The sequence below is a fragment of the Melanerpes formicivorus genome, unplaced genomic scaffold (genome assembly GCF_026170545.1).
Source record: "Melanerpes formicivorus ecotype bairdi unplaced genomic scaffold, bMelFor1.0.p_v2 SCAF_36, whole genome shotgun sequence".
NCBI classification, from domain to species: Eukaryota; Metazoa; Chordata; class Aves; order Piciformes; family Picidae; genus Melanerpes; species Melanerpes formicivorus.
In genome coordinates, this window is record NW_027142388.1 from 459296 (window position 1) to 482199 (window position 22904).

Sequence of the window (22904 nt, forward strand, 5' to 3'; positions counted from 1 at the left end):
TAATGAAGAGGCCTGTGAGGGTGGGGGTGTTAAGCCTGGAGAAAAGGAAGCTCCAGGGAGACCTAATAGCAACCTTCCAGTACCTGAAGGGGGCTGCAGGAAGGATGGAGAGAGGCTGTTCCCAAAGGCCTGAAGGGACAGGACAAGAGGCTTCAAGCTAGAGAACAACAGATCTGGATTGGATATCAGGAGGAAGTTCTTTACTGTGAGGGTGGTGGAACACTGGAACAGGCTATGCTGCTATGATTCTATGACCTGTGACCCAAACGTGGGGGGCAATGGTGCCAGCCATCTGCAGCAAGCCTGAGACAGGCAGCAATGGCAGCAGGACTGCCTGAGGAAGAGGTGTGGCTTAGAGGTGTGCTTCTGACTGGTGCTCCCTTTTTGTCACCACCAAGGAAATAGTTGTGTCCACTTTGTGCCACTGAATTTAGGAGGTCTGTAACGTGTCTCATGTCTGGAATGTGAAGTCCCACATCCTGCTGGTTGCCACAGGTACAGGGGATGCCACTTGGTCTTCACTGAGGTGTCTTTTACCTTAGGTGACTGGATTGGAATTCTTTAGCTCAGGAGCACCCCAAGTCATGAACCCCTGCATGTGCAAATAGTCATTCTGCTTGTGCCTGCACACTGCACTAGTTAGGCCACACCTCGAGTCCTGTGTCCAGTTCTGGGCCCCTCAGTTTAGGAAGGAGGTTGACTTGCTGGAACAAGTCCAGAGAAGGGCAACAAAGTTGGTGAGGGGCTTGGAACACAGCCCTGTGAGGAGAGACTGAGGGAGCTGGGGTTGCTCAGCCTGGAGAAGAGGAGACTCAGGGGTGACCTTATCACTCTCTATAACTACCTGAAGGGAGGTTGTAGCCAGGTGGATGTTGGTCTCTTCTCCCAGGCAGCCAGCACCAGAACAAGAGGACACAGTCTCAGGCTGTGCCAGGGGAGGTTTAGGTTGGATGTTAGGAAGAGGTTCTACACAGAGTGATTGCCCATTGGAATGGGCTGCCCAGGGAGGTGGTGGAGTCACCGTCATTGGAGGTGTTCAGGAGGAGACTTGATGGGGTGCTTGGTGCCATGGGTTAGTTGTTTAGGTGGGTTGGACTGGTTGATGGGTTGGACGCGATGATCTTGAAGGTCTCTTCCAACCTGGTTTGGTTTATTCTAAATGATGGCTCAGGCCATGTGTGCTGTAGGAGGCTGCAATGCAATCCAGGGAAATGCCTTGGTGATTAATAAAAATGCTGGTGGTGGAGGGAGATAAGAATTGATAAGAAACCTCTAGAACCTGAAGGAATCAAAGCTAATCTGTGGTGGAAAACATACCCTTTAAACTCCACAGAGATAAGTTTGTTTCCCTGTTTGGAATTGGTAATAAGCCTTTATCAAATAATGCTGCTACACAAAGGCAATAATGAAGCAGAGGTGTAGTAAATACTCCCAATTACTGAGGCTTTAAACATTTGCTTGTTTGTAAAGCAGCTTGAAGCCCAGTAACCATTCACAGATTGCCTTGGGCTGGAAGGGACCCTCAAAGATCATCTTGCCCAACCCCCCTGCAGTCAGCAGGGACAGCTCCAACATAACTCTTGTTTACCCTTTGTTATCATGTAAAGCTGTTTTGTGTTATTGCTGCTTTTTATGGCACCATGACTGGCCACTGCAACAGCTAAGAGGTGTTCATTACACAACAGAATGCCTGCTCTGCCATGCTCATGGCTTTAAGGTGTTCAGTTATGCAGAGCTGTTTCACAATTGCCAACCTAGTCCTTGGGCTATTAACTTTAAACATTTTGTGATCTATTTCATTCCAGGGACCACCACTTACTTAATTTGCATAAATAAATGATAACACTTAGGAAAGAGCTCCAGTGCAGTAGAGAAGGTATCATAGAAGCAATAAGGTTGGAAAAGACCTCCAAGATCGTCAAGTCCAACCTGTCACCCAACACCTCATGACTACCATGGCACCAAGTGCCACGTCCAGTCCCCTCTTGAACACCTCTGGGGATGGTGACTCCACCACCTCCCTGGGCAGCACATTCCAGTGGTTAACAACTCTCTCTGGGAAGAACTTTCTCACCTCCAGCCTGAACCTCCCCTGGTGCAGTTTGAGACTGTGTCCCCTTGTTCTGGTGCTGATTGCCTGGGAGAAGAGACCAACCCCTTCCTGGCTAAAACCTCCCTTCAGGTAGTTGTAGACAGCAATAAGGTCTCCCCTGAGCCTCCTCTTCTCCAGGCTCCAGGTAGGAGCTGGGCTGTTAACAGGGACTAAATTGCAGCTCCAAAAGAAGCCTATTTGCATACGTAGAAAACAAATATTCCTTTCAGTTCTGTATTTAAAACACAAATCCACGTTGTGCAGTCAAGAGAGTAAAGGTTAATGGATTTTTGAAGTGGTAGTGAGTGCCCAGAATTGCATTGTTAATCTGTGCAGAAGGGGTCATTGCCTTTGGTGGCAAGACAGAAGAGGTGATGAAGCTGGGGGGTGGTATTCTAAAGAGGTGGCCATGGCTGTGGTGAAATTTTGAAGCAAAAACCAGTGAAGTCTTTAAAACAAAACAAACAGAAAAGCTGAATTGTGCAGCTGAAGGGGAGAGAGAGCGAGCCAGGGTATTGCTGATGAATGTAATTTGATAAATGATAAACAGGATAGCTCAATTAGACTTTAGTTTTCTTGTTGTTTTTTTCTCCAAGATGCTGTTAAGCATAAATACATGGAGTGAAGTCCCAGAGGGACAAGATTTATGCAGCTTTCACTGTGTGAGAAGCTCAGGACTGGTGTGTTAAGAGGAACACAAAGAAATGAAAAGATGGGTAAAAAGTGGCTCAAACGGTGGGAAAGAAAGAGAATCTCAGCAGCTGGCTTCTGCATAGCCTGTAGGAACTGTAGCAGTGGTGAAGCAGGGCTATTAAACCCAAGGTGTTAGTAAATGGGATAGATTTTGAGCACTTGACAGTAATCCTAGCAATCAGGAGGTGGGGGGGGGGGAAGGAGATAAATGCCTGCAATGTTTGGAAAAGCCAGGAGAAAGCCACAGCAATTGCTCTGCTGGCAGAAGTGAGGGAAAGGAATATGTAAAGATAAAATGTTGGCCGCACCCAAAGAGTGGCTGTCCATGGCTCCATGTCCCAGTGGAGGCCAGAGACAAGCAGAGTCCCTCAGGGATCAGTCCTGGGACCTGTCTTGTTCAACATCTTTGTGGGTGACAGTGGCATTGAGTGCACCCTCAGCAAGTTTGCTGATGACACCAAGCTGTGTGGTGCAGCAGACAGGCTGGAGGGAAGGGAGGCCATCCAGAGGGACCTGGACAGGCTGGAGAGGTGGGCACAAGCCAACCTCATGAGGTTCAACAAGACCAAGTGCAGGGTCCTGCATCTGGGTCGAGGCAATCCCAGGCACAAATCCAGGCTGGGCAGTGACTGGCTGGAAAGCAGCCCTGAGGAGAGAGACTTGGGGGTGCTGGTGGACAAAAAGCTCAACAGGAGCTCTCAGTGTGCACTTGCAGCCCGCAAAGCCAATCAGATCCTGGGCTGCATCAGGAGAAGTGTGGCCAGCAGGTCGAGGGAGGTGATCCTCCCCCTCTGCTCAGCTCTGGTGAGACCCCACCTGGAGTACTGCCTCCAGTCCTGGAGCCCCTATTACAAGAGGGATGTGGAGGTGCTGGCACGTGTCCAGAGAAGGGCCATGAAGATGATCAGAGGGCTGGAGCACCTCTCCTGTGAGGACAGACTGAAGGAGTTGGGGCTGTTCAGTCTGCAGAAGAGAAGGCTCCGAGGTGACCTCATTGTGGCCTTCCAGTGTCTGAAGGGGGCCTACAGGAAGGCTGGGGAAGGACTTCTCAGGATCTCAGGTAGTGATAAGACTAGGGGGAATGGAATGAAGCTGGAGGTGGGGAGATTCAGGCTGGATGTGAGGAGGAGGTTCTTCCCCATGAGAATGGTGAAGCCCTGGAATGGGTTGTCCAGGGAGGTGGTCGAGGCCCCGTCCCTGGAAGTGTTTAAGCCCAGGCTGGATGAGGCTCTGGCCAGGCTGATCTAGTGTGGGGTGTCCCTGCCCATGGCAGGGGGGTTGGAACTAGATGATCCTTGTGGTCCCTTCCAACCCTGAATGATACTATGATACTTCTCTGATGAAGGTGATCAGGAGCAGAGCCTGGCTGAGATGCTGGGTTAAAAAGGGAGATTTAGCTGTGCTGAACTCAGGTTGAGAAATACCAATCCGTTTGTGAGGCAGGGTTAGAGGGACTGAGGTTGGCAGTGGACTGGTGCAGGCTTGGGGTCTGTTAATAGGAGATTGACTGAAATAATCAGAAGTATGGAGGGAAAGGACAAGGACAGATCTTTGTTTTCCCCTTCAGATAGTTTGAGAAAGGGAGAAGGACGTGATGGAAAAGGTAGCGAAGAAACGTGGCACTAGCACCCCCTGGTATTGCAGGAGCTGGAGATCAGTTAAAACCCCAGGGACTGGGAGAGGGGACGCTGTGCCAGCGTCTGTCCAAGGAAATGGTGCCAGAGGATCGTGCTGCCCGTTCGCGAAAGGTGTTTGGGTGACACGGCGAGGAGCCGCGGTGTGGCACGGCTGCGGGGGCGAACACACGGCAGGCACCGGCTGCGTGCGCGGCGCCGGAGGCCCTCGGGCAACCATGGCTGCAGCTGCCAGCGGGGGAGCCGCCTGCGAGCGGGAGGCGGCCGGTGGCAGGGGGCCTCTGCCTCTCCCCTCTGCGCCCAGCACCCAGGCGAGAGAGCTGCGGGGAGAGCTGGGACTCGGCCGCGCCTGAGAAAAATAGGTCAGGAATGGGCCTTGGGAGGCGGCGGCGAGGCGAAGGGCGGCGGAGCGGCGGCAGCAGGGTTAAACTGGGTCAGGGAATATTTCGGGAAGGTTTGGCGGACAGGTGGGAGCAGATAACCGCTCGTTATTAATGGCTGCGAACCGACGGCAGCAGCTGTTTACTCACTTGCCCTAAGTGGGATGGCTGCGAGCCAGGCTCGGCTGTGACACGGAGCGACATCCTCTGTGACCGGAGCCAACGTCCCCCGGCAGCGCAGGGGCGAACGGCTCCAGCCCTGCCCGCCGCCCCCCGCCCGCGCCACCTGGGGGCAGAGGAAGGGGGCAAAATCAAATCGATAAATAGATAGCGGCGGCGGCAGGAAATCGGAGGTATGCCGGTTCCCAGGGGTCGGGCGAACTCCGGTACGAGAGGAAGTGTGCACGGAGCCGGGCCGGAGCCGGGGCGGGAGCGCAGCGGCGGCGCGGTCAGGTGGGGGCGCGGGGGCGGCGCGGAGCGGAGCGGGGGCCCGGGCGGGGGTGGGCGCGCTCTGGCTCCACGGGCCGCCGGGGGAAGTCTGGCGGAGCCAGCCCCGTCGCCCCGGGAATGGTGAGTGCGGGGGGCGGCCCCGCCGCCGTGGGAAGCGGCCGCCCTGCGTGGGGCGGGCGCGGGAGGCTCGAGGGGAACTTCCCCCCGCGCACCCTTCCTGGCGTCCCGCGGGGAGGCCGTGGCCGGCGGGGGAGCGGTGGCGGTGCCGCCGGCTGCAGCCGGGACGCTGGGCGGCAGAGGGATGCCCCGGGGGGAGGGGCGGCGCGGGGCCCTCGCTGGGGACGCCAATGCGCTGCTGTAGTAAGTTTGCGTTTTCCCTCCCGCCAGAAGCACGAATAGCCGCCGGCAGCCCCGCTTCGTAGGGCGTTTCTCGGTGCGACGGGGCTGGCCCTTCCCGAGCAGCCGGCCGTGCCCCGCGGCCGCGGTGGGGAATCCCTTCCCCGGGGCTGGGCGGGCTCCGGGCCCCGTAGGCTCACCTCCAGCGCCGAGCACGCAGCGCGGGCAGGCAGGAGATGGGCTCTGATGACATTTGCCGCCGTGGTTGGGAAATACTTCTTTCCTTAGTTCCGTTCGCCTTCGGTTAGAGGCCGTAACAGACCTGCTTTACCGCACAGAGGAAAATCGTGAAAGAGATGGGAAACGGAGGAGCCGAGAGAAGTTTGGAAGGGGGGAAGAAAGGGTGAGGGATTTTTGTTTTCTTCTGTCTGCATTGTTTGGGGTTTCTCGGGCTCCTTCCTCCACCCCCATAGTGGGATGAATTATTTAGCGCCCTCGTTTTCATTTCAGCCCTAAAGCTTGCGAGGGGAGGCTTTCATGCCTAGAAAGAAGGGGGAGGGGGGGGAAGAGACGGTGATTCTGTAAAAATCATGTCTGGCACAGAGCAACCCAGCTGTGATCTCTGCTGTTGTGCCTACGCCAGCCGGGCTCACGCTGGAGATTCCCCTGCTCACCGGTGACCTAACAGCAAAGCCTGTTGTTCAGTGTCTATTTTGCATGAGCTACTATGCTGTAGGAGTCCCTGCTCCATTCAGCTGAAGGGAGGGAGGCTAAGAGGATTCCGATGTAATTAGTTTGTTAAACCCGGTCGGCTTTGCCTGGTCACATGTTGATAATTTTGGAACGTGTGCCTTAATTGTAGCGAGCCCCGGTGGTGCGGGGCTGGCCGGGGCAGCTTCGTGTTTCTCTTGGCTGGGTGGTTGGATTTACTGCAGCCTGCCTGTACTGTGCAGCAGCAGGTTATTTTATTTCGTGGTGTGTGCTGTGGGTATTTTGCACGCAGCAGATCTAGGAATTCAAACGTATGCTGTGGAGGCTTTTATTACCCCGGGGAGGTGGGGAGCTGCAAGATGTGTCTCTTCCATTGGAGCAGTGTGTTCAGGCTGGTATCTTGAATATCCAGAGACTGTTCTGCTTGTTTTCAGTCAGAGGACTTTGGTGTGGTGTTAGCATCTTTAGCAGGGGCTGAAATACTCTAAACGTGAAGTCATTCCTTGCTTCTGCATTACCCTGGTTGCTCTCAAACAGAGAGTGCCCATCTCCTGATACCCGTGAAATCCAAGTGCAGCAGGCTGTAGCCTGTCTTCTGCCTGCCTTCGTCACTGCCATGCCTCATGCTAGAGGAGGCTGCTGTAGTATTGCTGCTGGTTGAATATTGAGGCTCCCCTTTGTATGCTGTGACTTACGCTACTGTAAATTGCAGAGAAGCTATACTTCAATTATGCTATGCCTCATTGTTCCTCTCACCTTATCAGGCATCACTCCCCTTTAGCTGGGGTGCTCCCTAAATTTTTACTTGAAGTAGACCTTTCCACTAACTCTTACAATTGATTTGAGAGCTACTTTTATTTGCTTGGTTTTAAGTTGCTGAGGAAGCTCTGGGAGGCTCTGAAAGCAAGACAGCATTAGATGTTAACACACATACCCCCCTGCCCCCAACAGGTAAAATACTTGGATAACAAGAGTTAAGAAGGTTATTGTTTTTGTTGCATGAATTCCTGTATCAAAGGAGAAAAGATATCCAGAGGTTAGCTGTGGGGTGTGTAATAGTGAGAGTTTTTTGCCTTTTATAGCAGTCAGGGCTTCCACTTGCTGGACAGAGAAGGGAAGTGTTCCATGGCGGGGGGGGGGAGAAGAGATGATGAAATGAGTTCTCTTCAGCTCCTAATTACTTAATTGGTGAGGATGAAATGTGCAAACTCACACAGAGCTTGAGTTGCTTCACAGGAGCAAGGCATGACTCCTCTTTACCACTGCACCTGTCTCTTTCTGCTTCATAACTACTCCAGTGGAATATTTCTTCCTTGCTCCCTATTTTAAATCAGCTGGCCAACAGTTTGAAATCTAGCCTGTTGTATTTCCTTCGTTCCTAAACCAGTAGGAAACCTCAGACACAGCTGTGACCTGCAAAGATGAACTAAGTCATTTGTTTGCAAACACATCCTTAGAAAACTGGCATTAAAACAATAAAATGAATAGGGAACACTGGTCTGATCTCACAGCAGGGCCATGAGAATGATCAAGGGGTTGGAGCTGCAAGAAGGGGCTACAAGAAGGGTGGAGGGAGGCTGTTTGCAAAGGTCTGTAGTGACAGGACCAGGGGCAAGTTGGAGAAGAACAGATTCAGATTGGATGTTAGGAACAAGCTCTTCACTATGAGGGTGGTGGAACACTGGAACAGGTTGCCCAGGGAGGTGGTTGAGGCTTCTTCCCTGGAGATAATCAAGGTGAGGCTTGATGAGGTCCTGGGCAGCCTGATCTAGTTGGGGATGTCCATGCTGACTGCAGGGGTGTTGGACTGGATGACCTTTGGAGGTCCCTTCCAGCCTGGACCATTTTAGGATTCTGTGACTGTAGTAATTTGAGGCTAAAAGGCTTTCCCACTGGCTATCTTTGTACCTTTGTCAGAATGCTAGAGGAGCTTACGTTTTGGTTCAGCTTTCCATTGCTGCTGTTCTTTCCAGCCTTGGTGAGAATTGCAGGTATTTCCCTGTGTTTCCAGGCTGCATTGACACAGCAAAACATCAGCTGGGGCTGGAACCTGCCATTCTTGTCACTTTCTGAAGCCCTAATCAAAGTGATCCCTGGTAGTGAACAGCTGAGTATAATACCTTTAATTTTTTAGCTCCATTCCTGGTATGTGTGGCATTTTCTGTCTTCTCCTGGTTCCTTCTGTTAATTTCTATTCAGGCTCTTTAAGATACTGACAGTTCTTTATTACATTCTGAACTGCAGCTGTTTCTAGCCTCACAATCTAGTCACTGCAATTTACTAATCTTGGTTGAGTCCTGAATAAGATGCAAAGCCTCTACCTAGGCATCTTTGGGAGGACAGGGCTTGTAAGCTGCTAGACTTGAGTCTGAGGTCATAGCAGTGCTCTTGAAAGCTTGATGACACGTTGGCAGTACCCAACCAGAGGTGGTGCTTAAAACGACATGTTGATATGTCACCTCCTAATCAGAGAACCATAGAATGGGTTGGGTTGGAAGGGACCTCCAAAGATCACCCAGTCCAACCCCCACTGCAGTCAGCAGGGACCTCCTCCACTAAATCAGGTTGCTCAGAGCCTTGTCCAGACTCATCTTGAGTATCTCCAGGGTTGGGGCTCCAACCACCTCCCTGGGCAAACTGTTCCAGCAGTCTCATGGTGCACAACTTGTTCATCACATCCAATCTCAATCTGCTCTGCTCTCCTTTCAGACCATTGCCTGGAGCCTTCTTACCTTTTCATACTGGGCAGGTCAGTTGAGAGAAGCTGGTGAGGGAAGCCCCACAGGTCCCTGAGAGCAGTGTCCCTTTTTTGTAGAGGCCTTGGGTGAGCCTTCCACAGTCAGATACTGTGGCTGCATCATCACTCCCAGTGCTCAGAGATAAGAGAAAATCCTGTCTGAAGGACCCCTCTGAGCCACAAGGTATCGTGAGGAGGCTGCTTCGAGGTAATTTGATGTGAAGATGAAATTTGGTTTCAAGACGAAATCAAGCTGAAGGATTTTCTCTAGTAGCTTTAAAGATTATCACTTGATTGTCTTTCATGAGCTGCCTTCTGATAATACTTGAGAGGGTTTTCTCTTTCAAAGTAGCGAGTGAGTGATCTCTGGACCTCCTGGTTTCTGTTCCTGCAGATCTCTTTCAGCAGGATCTCCTGATACCAGGTATTGTAGTGCTTTGGTGCTGGCAAGAGAGAACACTGAGTGCTCGAGCAGTGCTGCTCTCTGAAATGAAGCATTTTGCTCTGCACTACTGAGCTGACCTGAGACCCTCTGGTTATTTTCTGAGGTTTTGAGTCTAACTTGGTGCTGTGCTTGTAAAAAGCATGCAGGTGGCTGATGCTGCTTGTTCTAAGCATTGTATGAATATGCTGAAGTACTTTGGAAACATGGGGATTTCACAGCTTCAACATCTTGACATCTTAGTGTGGGTGTCCTTATGTACAAGAGAGTCTGAAAGCTTGAAAGAGACTCCTTGCTGTCAGCACAGGGCTGCTGCATCGATGTCACCTGTGGGGCGGGAGTGGGCAGGGAAACATCTTGCTTGCTAAAAAGCAAGCCATGTGAAGTTGAAGAGCAGTTTTTGTTGGCTTTAAAATGTGTAAAATGGTAAAACAGTTGAGTCTTGCACGGGGGGGGGAGGGAAGGGGGACTGCCTTGCAATTAAAAGGGTAATCACTTAATTTTATGTGTTGGATAATTTGCATTTTACCTTGAGAAGTTGGATACTTAAGTATAGAATCACAGACTTATTAGGGTTGGAAGGGATCATCCAGCTCCAACCCCGCTGCCATGGGCAGGGACACCTCACATTAGAGCAGGTTGCTCACAGCCACATCCAGCCTGGCCTTCAAAACCTCCAGGGATGAGGCTTCCATCACCTTCCTGGGCAACCTGTGCCAGTCTCTCACCACCCTCATGGAGAAGAACTTCTTCCTGACATCCAATCTGAATCTACCCATTTCTAGTTTTGCTCCATTCCCTCTAGTCCTATCACTCCTTGACACCCTGAAAAGTCCCCCCCAGCTTTCTTGTAGCCCCCTTCAGATACTGGAAGGCCACAGTTAGGTCTCCTTGGAGCCTTCTCTTCTCCAAACTGAACAACCCCAACTCTCTCAGCCTGTCCTCATAGGTGAGGAGCTCCAGCCCTCTGCTTGTCCTCGTGGCCCTTCACTCTGGACACTTTCCAGCACCTCCAGATCCTTCCTGTGATAGGGGCTCCAGAGATGGACACAGTGCTCCAGCTGGGGTCTCACCAGAGAGGAGCAGAGGGGGAGAATCACCTCCCTTGACCTGCTGGCTACAGTTCTCTTGATGCATCCCAGGCTGTGGTTGGCTTTCTGGGCTGCAAGTAGGTGAAAGTGTGTTCCTTCAAATCCTTCAAACCCACTGCAACAGGAAAAGGTGGCATTCTGTGCTAGAAGGGGATCCTTCCTGCAGCATGAAAACCCCCAAAGAGCTCCATTAGCAAGGTGCCAAACCTCAGCAGTTAGCACACCTCTTCATGTTCCATAGTGCCTCTTGTCCTCTGTTCTAGGCTCAGGTGGGCCAGGTCCCTTAAATGCCTTTTTCTTTCTTAGGTTTCTAGATGATGCCATTGCATGTGTGTGTGTGCCTGTCCCCAACATGTGGAGTCAGATTAAACAAATGCCTCAAGCTGTTGAAAAATGTGAGTTTGCTAACATCTGCAGGGGGTACTGCAGGGGTCTGCCCACCCCCAGGCAGATGGATGGGGCTGAACCAAGCTTGTTTCATTAGCTTTGAGTACCATCTCCATCTGATGCCAGACAGTCTGGTTACAGCAGATACAGATCTAAGCAGAAAAAAAGCCCCTTAAAGCAAAGCCAGAATCCCTGACACTCTCTAGGCAAGGCCACATCTAGAGAGTGTCAGGGATTCTGCTGACCATTTATTCTCCTGGTAAAGAATTCTTCCTGTGCCTGGCCCTGAAAAATGCCTAAAGAAATGCAGAATCCTCATGAGGAGTTTTCCTGGTGAGGGTTTCCTGTTCCTTTCATCAGGTTTCTGAATCAAGTTAATTGCTGATTAGAAGATCTAGAAGCAGTCTGTATTACTTGGTTTGCTGTGCTTTGTATTCTCCCAGAGAAAGAATTCCAGTTTCTTTGAGACAGGGAACAGGACATAAACCAAAATGTACCCCCAGAAAAGACATTGAAATAGCAAAGGCAGAGTCAAACTCCCAACGTGGATGAGCTTGCACCTTTCTCCAGGGCTTTTTTGGGTAGGTGGAAGGGGGCTACAAGAAGGCTGGGGAGGGACTCCTCAGGATATCAGGTAGTGATAGGACATGGGGGGCATGGAATGAAGCTGGAGGTCGGGAGATTCAGGCTGGAGGTGAGGAAGAAGTTCTTCACCATGAGAGTGGTGAAGCCCTGGAATGGGTTGTTCAGGGAGGTGGTTGAGGCCCTGTCCCTGGAGGTGTTTAAGCCCAGGCTGGATGAGGCTCTGGCCAGGCTGATCTAGTGTGGGGTGTCCCTGCCCATGGCAGGGGGGTTGGAACTAGATGATCCTTGTGGTCCCTTCCAACCCTGACTGATTCTATGATTCTAAATCTATGGTTGACTTCTGCTCTTCTCCATCCCTTTGGCAAGCCTCTTCTTCACCTTTGTAAGCCCTGGGCTGGCTGCAAGATGCAGTGAATGAAACTTCGCTGCTGATCACTTAATTCCTTTCCTAACCAATCCTGTTTTCTCGTTCCTAACATTCAGCTGGTAAAAGGGAGCAGCAGCTTCTGGAGGAAAAGCTCCAGTAAATGTACTTAAATAATGTGTCCAGAAGTGTTTTTATCAGTAACTGACCTTCCAGCTTGAGGAACTGTCCAGCTGTCCAAATGGGAACCTTTGTTAACCTTGGTCACGGGGAGGGGGGGGAGGGGGAAAGAAAGAAAAATGAGTGTTCTGCAGCTGCATCTTCAAATCCACCTTTGCTCTAGTACCCTTGATCTGCAGAGTGGAGAAATAAGGGGTTGGAGAAGTGGCAATCTAAGAGTCCTCTGGGGATGGATCCTCCACTGGAGCTGTTGGTGTTGATTTGGAAAATCAGCTTGGGGAGGGGTTGGCTTCATCCAGGGGATGCTGCACTATGCACTCACCTCCTGTGTTTCCTGGCTTTTCAAGTGGGTGATGTCTGCCTGAGGGACAGAGTTGCAGAGCTCAGGAGGGAGTGCAGCTGTGTCATTGCTGGGAGAGGACTGCACCCTCAAAACAGGTTGCAAGAGAGTTCTCTGCGGCTCCTCCTTGCTTTCTTTGCCTCCCTTTAGGTGCAGTTGTGGAACAGGATGGCCTCTTCCTTCCCCTTTTTCATAGCCTGGCAAGCCACTTCCCTTTAAAAAGGCTTGATGTGACTTTGTGTTGACATTGTTGTAAGATCACGTGGTACATGGGAACGTCTGAGGAAAAGCTCCTCAAGCCTCCTGACCAAGTGAACAACCCCCTTCAGATTGTGGCTGGCGAAGGGCCAAGCCCAGTGCTTTGCGAAGGCTGCCCATAGACCTCACTTTCTGTTTCACTAATTCCCCCTCAGCTTGGAGCTCATCATCTTAACAAGGCATTTCTGGTTTTATGTAATTGCCTCTGCAGCAAGGAAATGACTTCCCTCTCCCTGCCTTCTGTGTGTGCATGGCCCTGACTCATGCTCACACGTAACAGTCTCTCCAAGCGAGCCTGGCTGGGCTCTGCTTTTCAGAGGGCTGAAACCAATTTCATGTCAAGTCAGCTGTAAAAGGATTGTTCTAGGGATTGACAAATCTGAGATTTAAGACTCTGAGAATATTTTGTATTTGGAAGGGAGAGAGAGAATGGAGGTGAAAATTCTGTTCATTGTCCAAACGTCCGTGGAACTCATGCAGCCCAGCAGGCAGCAGCCAGAGGAGTGTGGGCAGCAGGGCAGGAGAGGGGATTCTGCCCCTTGGCTCGGCTCTGCTCTGCTCAGACCTCACCTCCAATCCCGCCTCCAGCTCTGGTGCTCCCAGCATGAAAAGGACACAGAGCTGCTGGAGTGAATCCAGAGGTCACAAAGATGATCCAAGGGCTGGAGCAGCTCTGCTATGAGGACAGGCTGAGGGAGCTGGGGGTGAGGGAGCTCCTGGGGGGGACCTTAGAGCTGCCTGCCAGTAGCTGAAGGGATCCTGCAGGAAGGCTGCGGAGAGACTTATCCCAGTGACAGGACAAGGGGGAATGGTTTGAAGTTGAGGCAGAGCAGGGTCAGACTGGAGCCGAGGAAGAAGTTCTTCAGTGTGAGGGTGGTGAGACTCTGGCACAGGCTGCCCAGGGAGGCTGTGGCTGCCTGGTTCAAGGCCAGGCTGGATGAGACCCTGAGCAGCTGAGTCTAGTTGAGAGGTGTCCCTGCCCATGGTGGGGAGGTTGGAGCAGATGAGCTGTGAGGTCCCTTCCAGCCTGAGCTATTCTATGATGATGATTCTATCATTTTATGTTCTAATTTGTGTTAGTGTAGTACATGAACAAGACTCATGGTAGATAAGATGAGCACTGCTTGAAGACTCTGAAAATGTAGGCAAGTTCTGAAATGGGCTACGTTGGAGTCAGAAGGGACTGCTGCTTTCTTGCCTTGGTGACACCAGTCCCTGCTTCTAGCCCTTTTAATATTCTGAGTGTGACTGCCTTCATTGCTTAATACTTCTGTTCCCACTTGCAGTCACAGAGGTGGAGCTGTGCCACTCCACACTGGATAGCAGTGTGGATGAAATGAGGAATTGAGGCGGGGGGGGGGGGGGGGGGGGGAACCAGAATTGCCTGTAGAAAAGAAAACCCACAATCAGGTGACAGGGTAGTATCAAGATCAAGGGTAAGAGAGAAAAGGTGGTTTAGTAGTTTGCTAGATGGGGGAGGGAGCAGTGGTTTCATGGTTACACTCAGAACTAGCCGGAAGTCATCAGCCATGCTTGCTGATTTGAGCACTAAATAGAGGAGCAGGGATGTGCAAGGGGTCTGAGCTGGACATAGCTGTAAAGAGTGAGGTTTCTAATCCCATGTTGGAACTGTTTGGGTTAAACCATGTTCCTTTGCCTTCCAGGCCTCAGTGCAAGATGTTACCTTGACCTAGGTAGCTGTGAAGAGAGTGAAGCAAGTGCTACTTCAGCATCTTGTGCATAACTCTGTGTGAAAGCAGAGGCTTTAAAAAAAGTCAGCCGAGGGCTCTGGCTTACTTGCTTGTGGGAGAGAACAAAGCCAGGGTCACACACAGACATCCCAAGGTACTTTCTGGCTAGTCAGAGGAACAAGGAAATGTCATGATTATCACTGCTCTGCCCTGGTGAGGCCACATCTGGAGTATTGTGTCCAGTTTGGGGCTCCTCAGTTCAAGAGGGACCTCAGGGAACTGCTTAAGAGAGTCCATCCCAGAGCCACAAAGCTGCTGCAAGCAGTGGAACATCTAGGCTGAGGGACCTGGGAGCAGAGGAGCCTGAGGGCTGCCCTCATTGCTGGGGATAAAGATGTGCAGGGCTGGAGTCAGGCTCTACTCAGGGATGTCCAAGGACAGCACAAGGGGCTCTGGGGGCAAGCTGGAGCAGAGGAGGTGCCAGGGGAACAGAAGGGGAGACTTTTCACTGTGAGGGTGCTGGAGGCCTGGAGCAGGCTGGCCAGAGAGTTAGAGGGTAGAAAGGCTCTGCAGAGGGACCTCGACCGACTGGACAGATGGGCAGAGTCCAATGGGATGGCATTCAACAAGTCCAAGTGCCAGGTGCTGCACTTCAGCCACAGCAACCCCATGCAGAGCTACAGGCTGGGGTCAGAGTGGCTGAGAGCTGCCAAACAGAGAGGGACCTGGGGGTGCTGATTGACAGCGGCCTGAACATGAGCCAGCAGTGTGCCCAGGTGGCCAAGAAGGCCAATGGCATCCTGGCCTGCATTAGGAATAGTGTGGCCAGCAGGAGCAGGGAAGTCATTGTGCCCCTGGACTCTGCATTGGTTAGGCCACACCTTGAGTCCTTTGTCCAGTTCTGGGCTCCTCAGTTTAAGAAGAACATCGAAACACTTGAGCGGGTCCAGAGAAGGGCAACAAGGCTGGGGAGAGGCCTTGAGCACAGCCCTGTGAGGAGAGGCTGAGGGAGCTGGGGTTGTTTAGCCTGGAGAAGAGGAGGCTCAGGGGTGACCTCATTGCCCTCTACAACTACCTGAAAGGTGGTTGTAGCTGGGAAGGGGTTGGTCTCTTCTTCCAGGCAACCAGCACCAGAACAAGGGGACACAGTCTCAAGTTGCACCAGGGGAGGTTTAGACTCGAGGTGAGGAGAAAGTTCTTCACCGAGCGAGTCGTTCATCATTGGAATGTGCTGCCCAGGGAGGTGGTGGAGTCACCGACCCTGGAGGCATTCAAGAGGAGATTGGACGTGGCACTTGGTGCCATGGTCTAGTCATGGGGTCTGTGTTGATAGGTTGGACTCGATGATCCTTGAGGTCTCTTCCAACCTTGGCAGTACTGTGATACTGTGAGAGGTTGTGCAGTCTCCTGCTCTGGAGACTTTCCACCCCCCCCAGTATATGTTCCTGTGTGACCTGCCCTGGGTGATGCTGCTCTGGCAGAGGGTTGGCCTGGATGCTCTCTGGAGGTCCCTTCCAACCCCTAACCACTGTGTGATTCTGATTTTAAAATTGTGTAGGTTATTGCATGGTTAATTGGTGGCTTCCCTACATCACTTCATTAGTTGGTTTAGTAGATTTGTCCTGTACTATACCAATCTTAAAGTACTAGTTCCAGGAGATCTGTTTCCATTACAGGCTTTTCTTAGTAGAAGGTTACTGAAGCTGACAAATGGAGAAGTGTTTTGAGTTTGCTTTGGTCACCTGAAGGGAGCATGCAACTGACTTTTGTGTGGTGACCTTTGGGGAGGGGAAAAAGGGGGAATTAAGTTACAAGTATGCAAAGGTCTGTATTTGTGGCAGTGGTTTTGATGTGTTTGCTTGTTGAGTGGGATCACTGGAAGTGTGCTGAGTGTTCTCCCTTTCCTCGGGAAGAAAAAGCCTGGAGTGTGGAGAGGGTGAAGTTGGATCTCAGCTCAGAAAATGGTTTGCTCTGGAGCTCTGTGATGGCAGCAGCAGCCAGCTCCAGACACCTTTGGGGGTTGTTGGGAACTGTCAGCTTTTCCTTCTCAGAGAGGCATTTCCTAAACCCCAGGGAATCCCCTCCTGAAGAGTTCTGGAGCAGTGATGTGCACTCCAGTGAGCGCTGCCTGCCTGCCTATTCCGAGTGCCTGCCCTAGGAAACAGCCTCTGCTGCTGGAGCTGTGCTCTCCCAGCCTGTGCAGCTGCCTCCTCTGCACCCTCCTGAGGCTCCAGTGCTGCAAGGGGAGGCTCTGCAGCAAGCTTCAAGCTAAAAACAAATGTCCCCAGGAGCGTGGCCTGCTGGCTTCGTGGCTCTGCTCTGTGTTTAACGTCAAATTCGGTGCTGAGCTGTCGGCAGCGTTTGGGGCCTCCCGGCTGCAGCTCACACATCAGACTTGCTTCCCCGGCCCCCAGCTTTTCCAGTGTTTGTTTAGGCAGGGAGGCATGGAGAGCAGCTCCATGTTTTGGATCTTGAGAGGCATTTTGGAGTCGTTGGAAGCATCTCACTCCTTCCTCTAGTTTCATGTAAACAGCTTTTGCTGGCTGATGCAGAAGGGAGGAGAAGCTTTCAGCTGCTGGAATGGTGGCCAGCAGACGGGAGCAGCGCCTTGGGTCTAAAATCCTACTGGTGGCCAGGACTGGAGGCATTTTGTCAAGTGGCCCAAGTGGTGATAATCAGGGGAGGGGGGGGGGGGGAAAAAACCACAAACAAGCAAACCTTTCAAAGGACTGCAAATGTTTGTCCCAAGGATCTGCACTCCTCTGTGTGGATGCTGTCAAGAGAATGACTTTGCTCACACCTCTGCATTTCCAAATGCTGCTGTGAAAACTTGACTCAAACTCACTAAGCTTTTTCTGGGCTCTTCCTGTTTATTTCCTTGCATGCTTTGTGTTTTTTGTCTTTTAAGGTTGTTTGGAAAAACACCCAAACATATAGCTAAGGGTTCAGCTTTTTCAGCAAACTGCAGTAGATGATCTGGGTTCAGCAATAACTCTTCCTGAAGGCTATTGATACTTAGGAAGGACAAAATCCCTGCCTGGTGGGGCTCAGTTAAACTGCTCTTTGGGGGCAGTTTGAATGCAACTGTTTCTTTAATCTCTTGGGGAGGGGGGAACCAGCACAACAGCCCTGCAGCATGAAAAAGAATTCAGCATCACCCATGAAATAAATTCCTGGTAAAGTCACTTCAGCACCAGTGTTTTGCATATTGCTTAATAAAAATCACAGTGGGTGGAAGGCAGATTGTTCTGACTCCTGATGGCAGGTTTCTTTTTGCTTTCTTTGGCTTGAGGCTGCCTGGGAGACAGGCAGGTATGTAACACAGGGCAGCAATCTTAGCTTTATTGCTGCTTTGCATTTGTAAAGCTGCAAGTCCACGCAGGAGGAGTTGGTGACTTTCCTTTTAAGAAGGAAATTGTGCAATTGCAATGATCAAGGGAACAGCCCCAGGTCTCCGTTTGAATTTAAGCTCCTCCATTGCACCCTGTGGCAGAAAGACAGAAGAACAGCATTCCCCCAGGTCTGTAACTGTCTGAAGGACTTTGTCCCTGTCGCAGTGAGCAACTTCTGGCATTGCAGATGGGGCTGCTGCATTATTGTCATCTTGGGGTGGCATTCAATTGTACGCAAGAGGCATGTGAAGGAGCTGCAAAACCCTTTTCCACCGACTGCAAGCTCCCTTCCAAGTGATCTGCCTAATCCAACTGAAGGATGAGCTAATGCAAAAAAAAAAAAAGAGACCAGGAACCTACACATTGGCCCTCTTCCATTCCTACAGTATGCAGCTAAGTTGCCCATGAATTGTTTTGTGTAGTTAAATTGGCTAAGTAGGCTGTTGCAGTGTGGTGCCATTATGAGGCTTTGGGTTGCTTTAGGATTTGGCAGCCACCCAGCTTACAGACATGCAGAGGAGCAAAAAATATCAGGGCCAGATTGTGCAAGGAAAAGGGGAAGAAAAAGCTCCTCTGTTGAAATGAAGATGAAGCCTGTGCTGCTTGATGGGACTGTTACCCGCGAGGGTGCTGCTGGGCTGCGGGAGCAGATAAAATCTTTGTCGCTAAGCTGCAGCAGGGTCCGGTGGATGTTGGTAGCTGTGGACAGGAGGAAGTGAGGGTGGTGCCTCGGGGGTCAGTTGTGGTGCACTTGTAGATACAAGTCCTGGAAAGGGGAAGCTACCAAAACAATTGGAAAGAAAACTTGAAGGAGCAGAAATGGCTTTCTCTGATCACTAGGAAGTAAGATAAAAGAGCACAAGGAGGAGCACGAGTAAGAAAAGTTGGCAGGACTGAGTGCTTTCTATCCAGCTGAAGTCATTGGTTCCTATTTTAAAACACTGATGTTTCGCTGGGTTTTTTTTTCCCAAGTTCCTGTACATCCTGTGGAGAGTAGAAGTGGAGAGTCTCTGAAGACACACACAGGGGGAGGCCCTGTTGCATACAGGCTGGCTACTACATGTCTGCTGCTGTCGTGCTCAGATGCAATTTATTTTCCTTTGCTTCCAACTTGCATTAAGTGCTGAACAGTTTTGCTCACAGTGAAAGTAAAGCTTAAAATATCAAAGCAAGACCTTTAAACAAGGGTAAAGGAGTAAATATTTGTATATCCTGCTCTCTGAATGGGCCTAGAAAGCAGAATTACTTCCTAGCTGGGCACTCCTATCAATGAGGCTGTTCTTCCCTGCTTTGTCACAAGATGACAAACATGACCCCAACATCTTCAGCTGAAAGAGCTGCTGCAGGGAGTTCCAGAAGGGAATAAAGCAGGGGGGGAAAGGTTTGCACTGATACAGCAGCAGTTGCAATCTAGGGTCCATCCTGACATGCAAGCTTGGTGTGCATTGTATTTTTGTGTTCCCATGTCTGCTTGACTGGTGTGTTGACAGCATCCAGATTAACCACCTGAAATCAAATCTCCTTAGACTAATTAGGCATTGCAAAATCTGAGCTGACTAATGATAATTCAATTATATTTTTATCAGTCTCCAGCCTTGCTCCCCAAAGATTCCCTTGTCCCAGAAATTTAATTAGGTGCACAAGTGTTTGAATCTGCCAGTGGAGCATGGATGCTGCTGAGGAGTCTGATTCTTCTCTTCAGCCTGCTTAGTGCCATGGTGAACACACTGAGGAGATCAGGGCAGGATTCTTTGAAGGCAGGAATTTGCTGTGGCTGCACAAGAGCAGCAGCTTTTAAGCCAGGAAATCGTCTTCTCTGTTCCTGCTTGGGTTTTAGGGTATGGAATAGCTTTGTTTGGAAAACACCTTTGAGATCATTGAATCCAACCAGTCTCTAACTCTACCAAGGCTGGTGCTAAACCATGGCCCTAAGCACCACATCTGTGCCTCTTGGAAACACCTCCAGAGATGAGCATTCAACCACCTCCCTGGGCAACCTGTGCCAGGCTTTGAGAACCCTTTCAGCCAAGAACTAATACCCACCCTAAACCTCCCCTGGTGCAACCTGAGGCCCTGGTAAAAGTCCATCCTCATCCCTCCTGTAAGTCCCCCTCAAGCACTGAGAAGTCATAATAAGATGTCCCCAGCTGCACAACCCCAAGACAGGCCAGGTCATGAAGTGCAGTTGTGGAACACGGAGTCATTGAACCAGTTCTGTGAAGCCTGAAATGTGATGTTTGTGGTGAGCGCACGGGCTCGATGGGCACGGTATCCTGTAGCCCAAAAGCTTACTGCTGTGAGGCCAAGCTGAGGGAGCTGGGGCTCTGCAGCTTGGAGCAGGGTAGCCTGAGCAATGCCCTCATTGCTGGTGATAAAGATCACAGTATCACACAGTATAACTAAGGTTGGAAGAGACCTCGAGGATCATCGAGTCCAACCTATCAACACAGACCCCATGACTAGACCATGGCACCAAGTGCCACGTCCAATCCCCTCCTGAACGCCTCCAGGGACGGTGACTCCACCACCTCCCTGGGCAGCACATTCCAATGACGAACGACTCGCTCAGTGAAGAACTTTGTCCTCACCTCGAGTCTAAACCTCCCCTGGCGCAGCTCGAGACTGTGTCCCCTTGTTCTGCTGCTGGTTGCCTGGGAGAAGAGACCAACCCCTTCCTGGCTACAACCACCTTTCAGGTAGTTGTAGAGGGCAATGAGGTCACCCCTGAGCCTCCTCTTCTCCAGGCTAAACAATCCCAGCTCCCTCAGCCTCTCCTCACAGGGCTGTGCTCAAGGCCCCAGCCTTGTTGCCCTTCTCTGGACACATTCAAGTGTTTCGATGTCCTTCTTAAACTGAGGAGCCCAGAACTGGACACAGGACTCAAGGTGCAGCCTAACCAATGCAGAGTCCAGGGGCACAATGACTTCCCTGCTCCTGCTGGCCACACTATTCCTAATGCAGGCCAGGATGGCGTTGGCCCTCTTGGCCACCTGGGCACACTGCTGGCTCATATTCAGGTGGCTGTCGATCAGCACCCCCAGGTCCCTCTCTGTTTGGGAGCTCTCATCCACTCTGACCCCAGCCTGTAGCTCTGGCATGTGCAGGGCTGGAGCCAGGCTCTACTCAGGGGTGCCCAAGGATAGCACAAGAGGCACTGGGGGCAAGCTGGAGCAGAGCAGGTGCGAGGAGAACAAAATGGGAAACTTCATCCCTGTGAAGGTGCTGAAGCCTGGAGCAGGCTGCCCAGAGAGGTTGTGGAGTCTCAATTTGGAGACATTCCAAACCCACCTGGATATGTTCCTGTGTGACTTACTCTAGGTGTGATGCTGCTGTGGCAGGGGGTTGGACTGGATGAGGTCTGGAGGTCCCTTCCAACCCCTAACATTCTATGATTCTGTGACTTCACATCCAGCTCTCCCTGTCTGAAGGACCACAGCATTTGGCCACCCAATATTCCCCAGCTCCTCGGTGAAGCTGTGAATCCAGCCCACGGTTTCAGGTTTCTGTCCTTACCCCTTGGGTGCCTGCTCAGGGGTTTGCTCTCTTCCTTTGCCTGCAGGGCATCTGGCGCATCCCAGTGGATGAGATCGACCGCCCGGGCAGCTTTGCCTCTCATATGAACCGCTCCATTGTGCTGCTGCTGGACGTGCTGGCACAGCTCAAGGACTACAACACCTTGCTGAAAGTCTCATCTATGCTGCAGAGGACCCCTGACCAGGGAAAGTATGACACATTGATTTGAATCTATTATCTGGGAAGCTTGGGATGTGTTTTGGTTCCCTGTGTTGCTGTCTCAGTTAAAGATGAGGTTGCTTTAGGGGGAAAAAAGATTTCTGTGAGAGTCTAGTGGGAGGGTGGCTGCCTTTTGCCAGGATCACACTTCCATGATGAGAATCTAGATCTTCTGTGCATGCCTCTTGAAAGCCAAGAGCAGCCATGCAGAGGTTTTCTGCCATGTGGAGGGACTTGCTGGTGACACAGAGCATCCTGACTCCTGCACTGTTCTGCTGGCCTCTTGCATAAGAGCTGTGTCCGGAGAGGGAGGTCAGGGCCCAGGCATCCTGCCTTCCTGTAATCTTGGTGACTGAACAATGCTTATGTGTCTGTTGGCAGCTGATGCTATTTTAAAAGCTTATCCTATTCAGGGGTGATCTAATTTTAATTGCATTAACCTTATTTAAGAAGAAAAGAAGCCATTTAACGTGAGCTAAAGACAGGCTCCTATCAACGAGGAGACAAAAATAAATAGCTATGGAAAACATGGAAGCCAAGGATGTGAAATTCTGGTGCCTTGCTGAGTGGGGAAATGTTGAAATCAGTTTCTGGCAAATGCTTAAGAAGCTGAACTGGCTGATTGATGGCAATAAGTTGGAAGCACTGAAGGTTCCTTCATGTGTTCCTGAGCGTGAGTGCATGTGGATTTGCACAGATCCTGGCATGTCTGGGAATGTGTCACCACGTGTTCAGCAAGCTTGAAGCCAAAAATACTTTGACTTTTAGCATATCAGGGGTACTGGACCATAGAAGGTTTAAATTCTGTCCCCAGCAAGCCCATAGTTGTACTAAAAATATTCTGTTATTTATAAGTCTAGACTGAATTTACCAAACAAGAAATTGGCTGTGTGGGGTTAGGCAGTGCCAGCTGTGGGGAAGTGCAGTCCCTGCAGGAATTTCTGAATGCAAATGTGCTGGGTGTGGCTGGGCTGTGCCTCTCCCCAGCTGCATTTTAAAAACTGGGGTGCTTGGAGCTGAACTTCAGTCCTCACTAAGCTAAGAAAGAATCAGAATTGGGGTGTGTTTCGTCTGAAAAGCCAGCCCTCAGGTTACCAATTGGAGACTGCAGAGAGGGAATGGCGGTGCTTTGACTGAAATAAGACCCTTCTAAATTCTTGATTCTTAGCCCTCTCCTTAAACCCAGCCAATTCTGAACTAGAAATTCATGTTTTTTCCCCCCAAACTCAATTAGCTTGGGGATCGATGGCTGGAAATGCTTTCCTTGGCAGTGGTCTAGAGCATGGTGTCGGGAGGCACCGAGGCTGCAACGATCTGCACCAAGCTGTGGAGAGAGTCCTGCAGATCGAGCACTAAACAGGAGCAAAGACACTGGCACAGCTCCAAACAGACCTGAGCTGGAAGGTAAC

General features: G+C 51.1%; 1 protein-coding gene across 4 annotated transcripts in view; it reads left to right on the forward strand.

Annotated features, from left to right (window-relative positions):
* The window catches only part of CABIN1 (calcineurin binding protein 1), a 136863-nt gene that overhangs the window by 80638 nt on the left and 33321 nt on the right, over positions 1-22904 (forward strand). For all 4 annotated transcript variants that reach the window (XM_068157146.1, XM_068157149.1, XM_068157148.1 and 1 more), the window contains exon 30: positions 21323-21486. In XM_068157146.1, coding sequence (XP_068013247.1) covers positions 21323-21486 — 164 coding nt within the window. The remainder of the gene's footprint in view (positions 1-21322; positions 21487-22904) is intronic.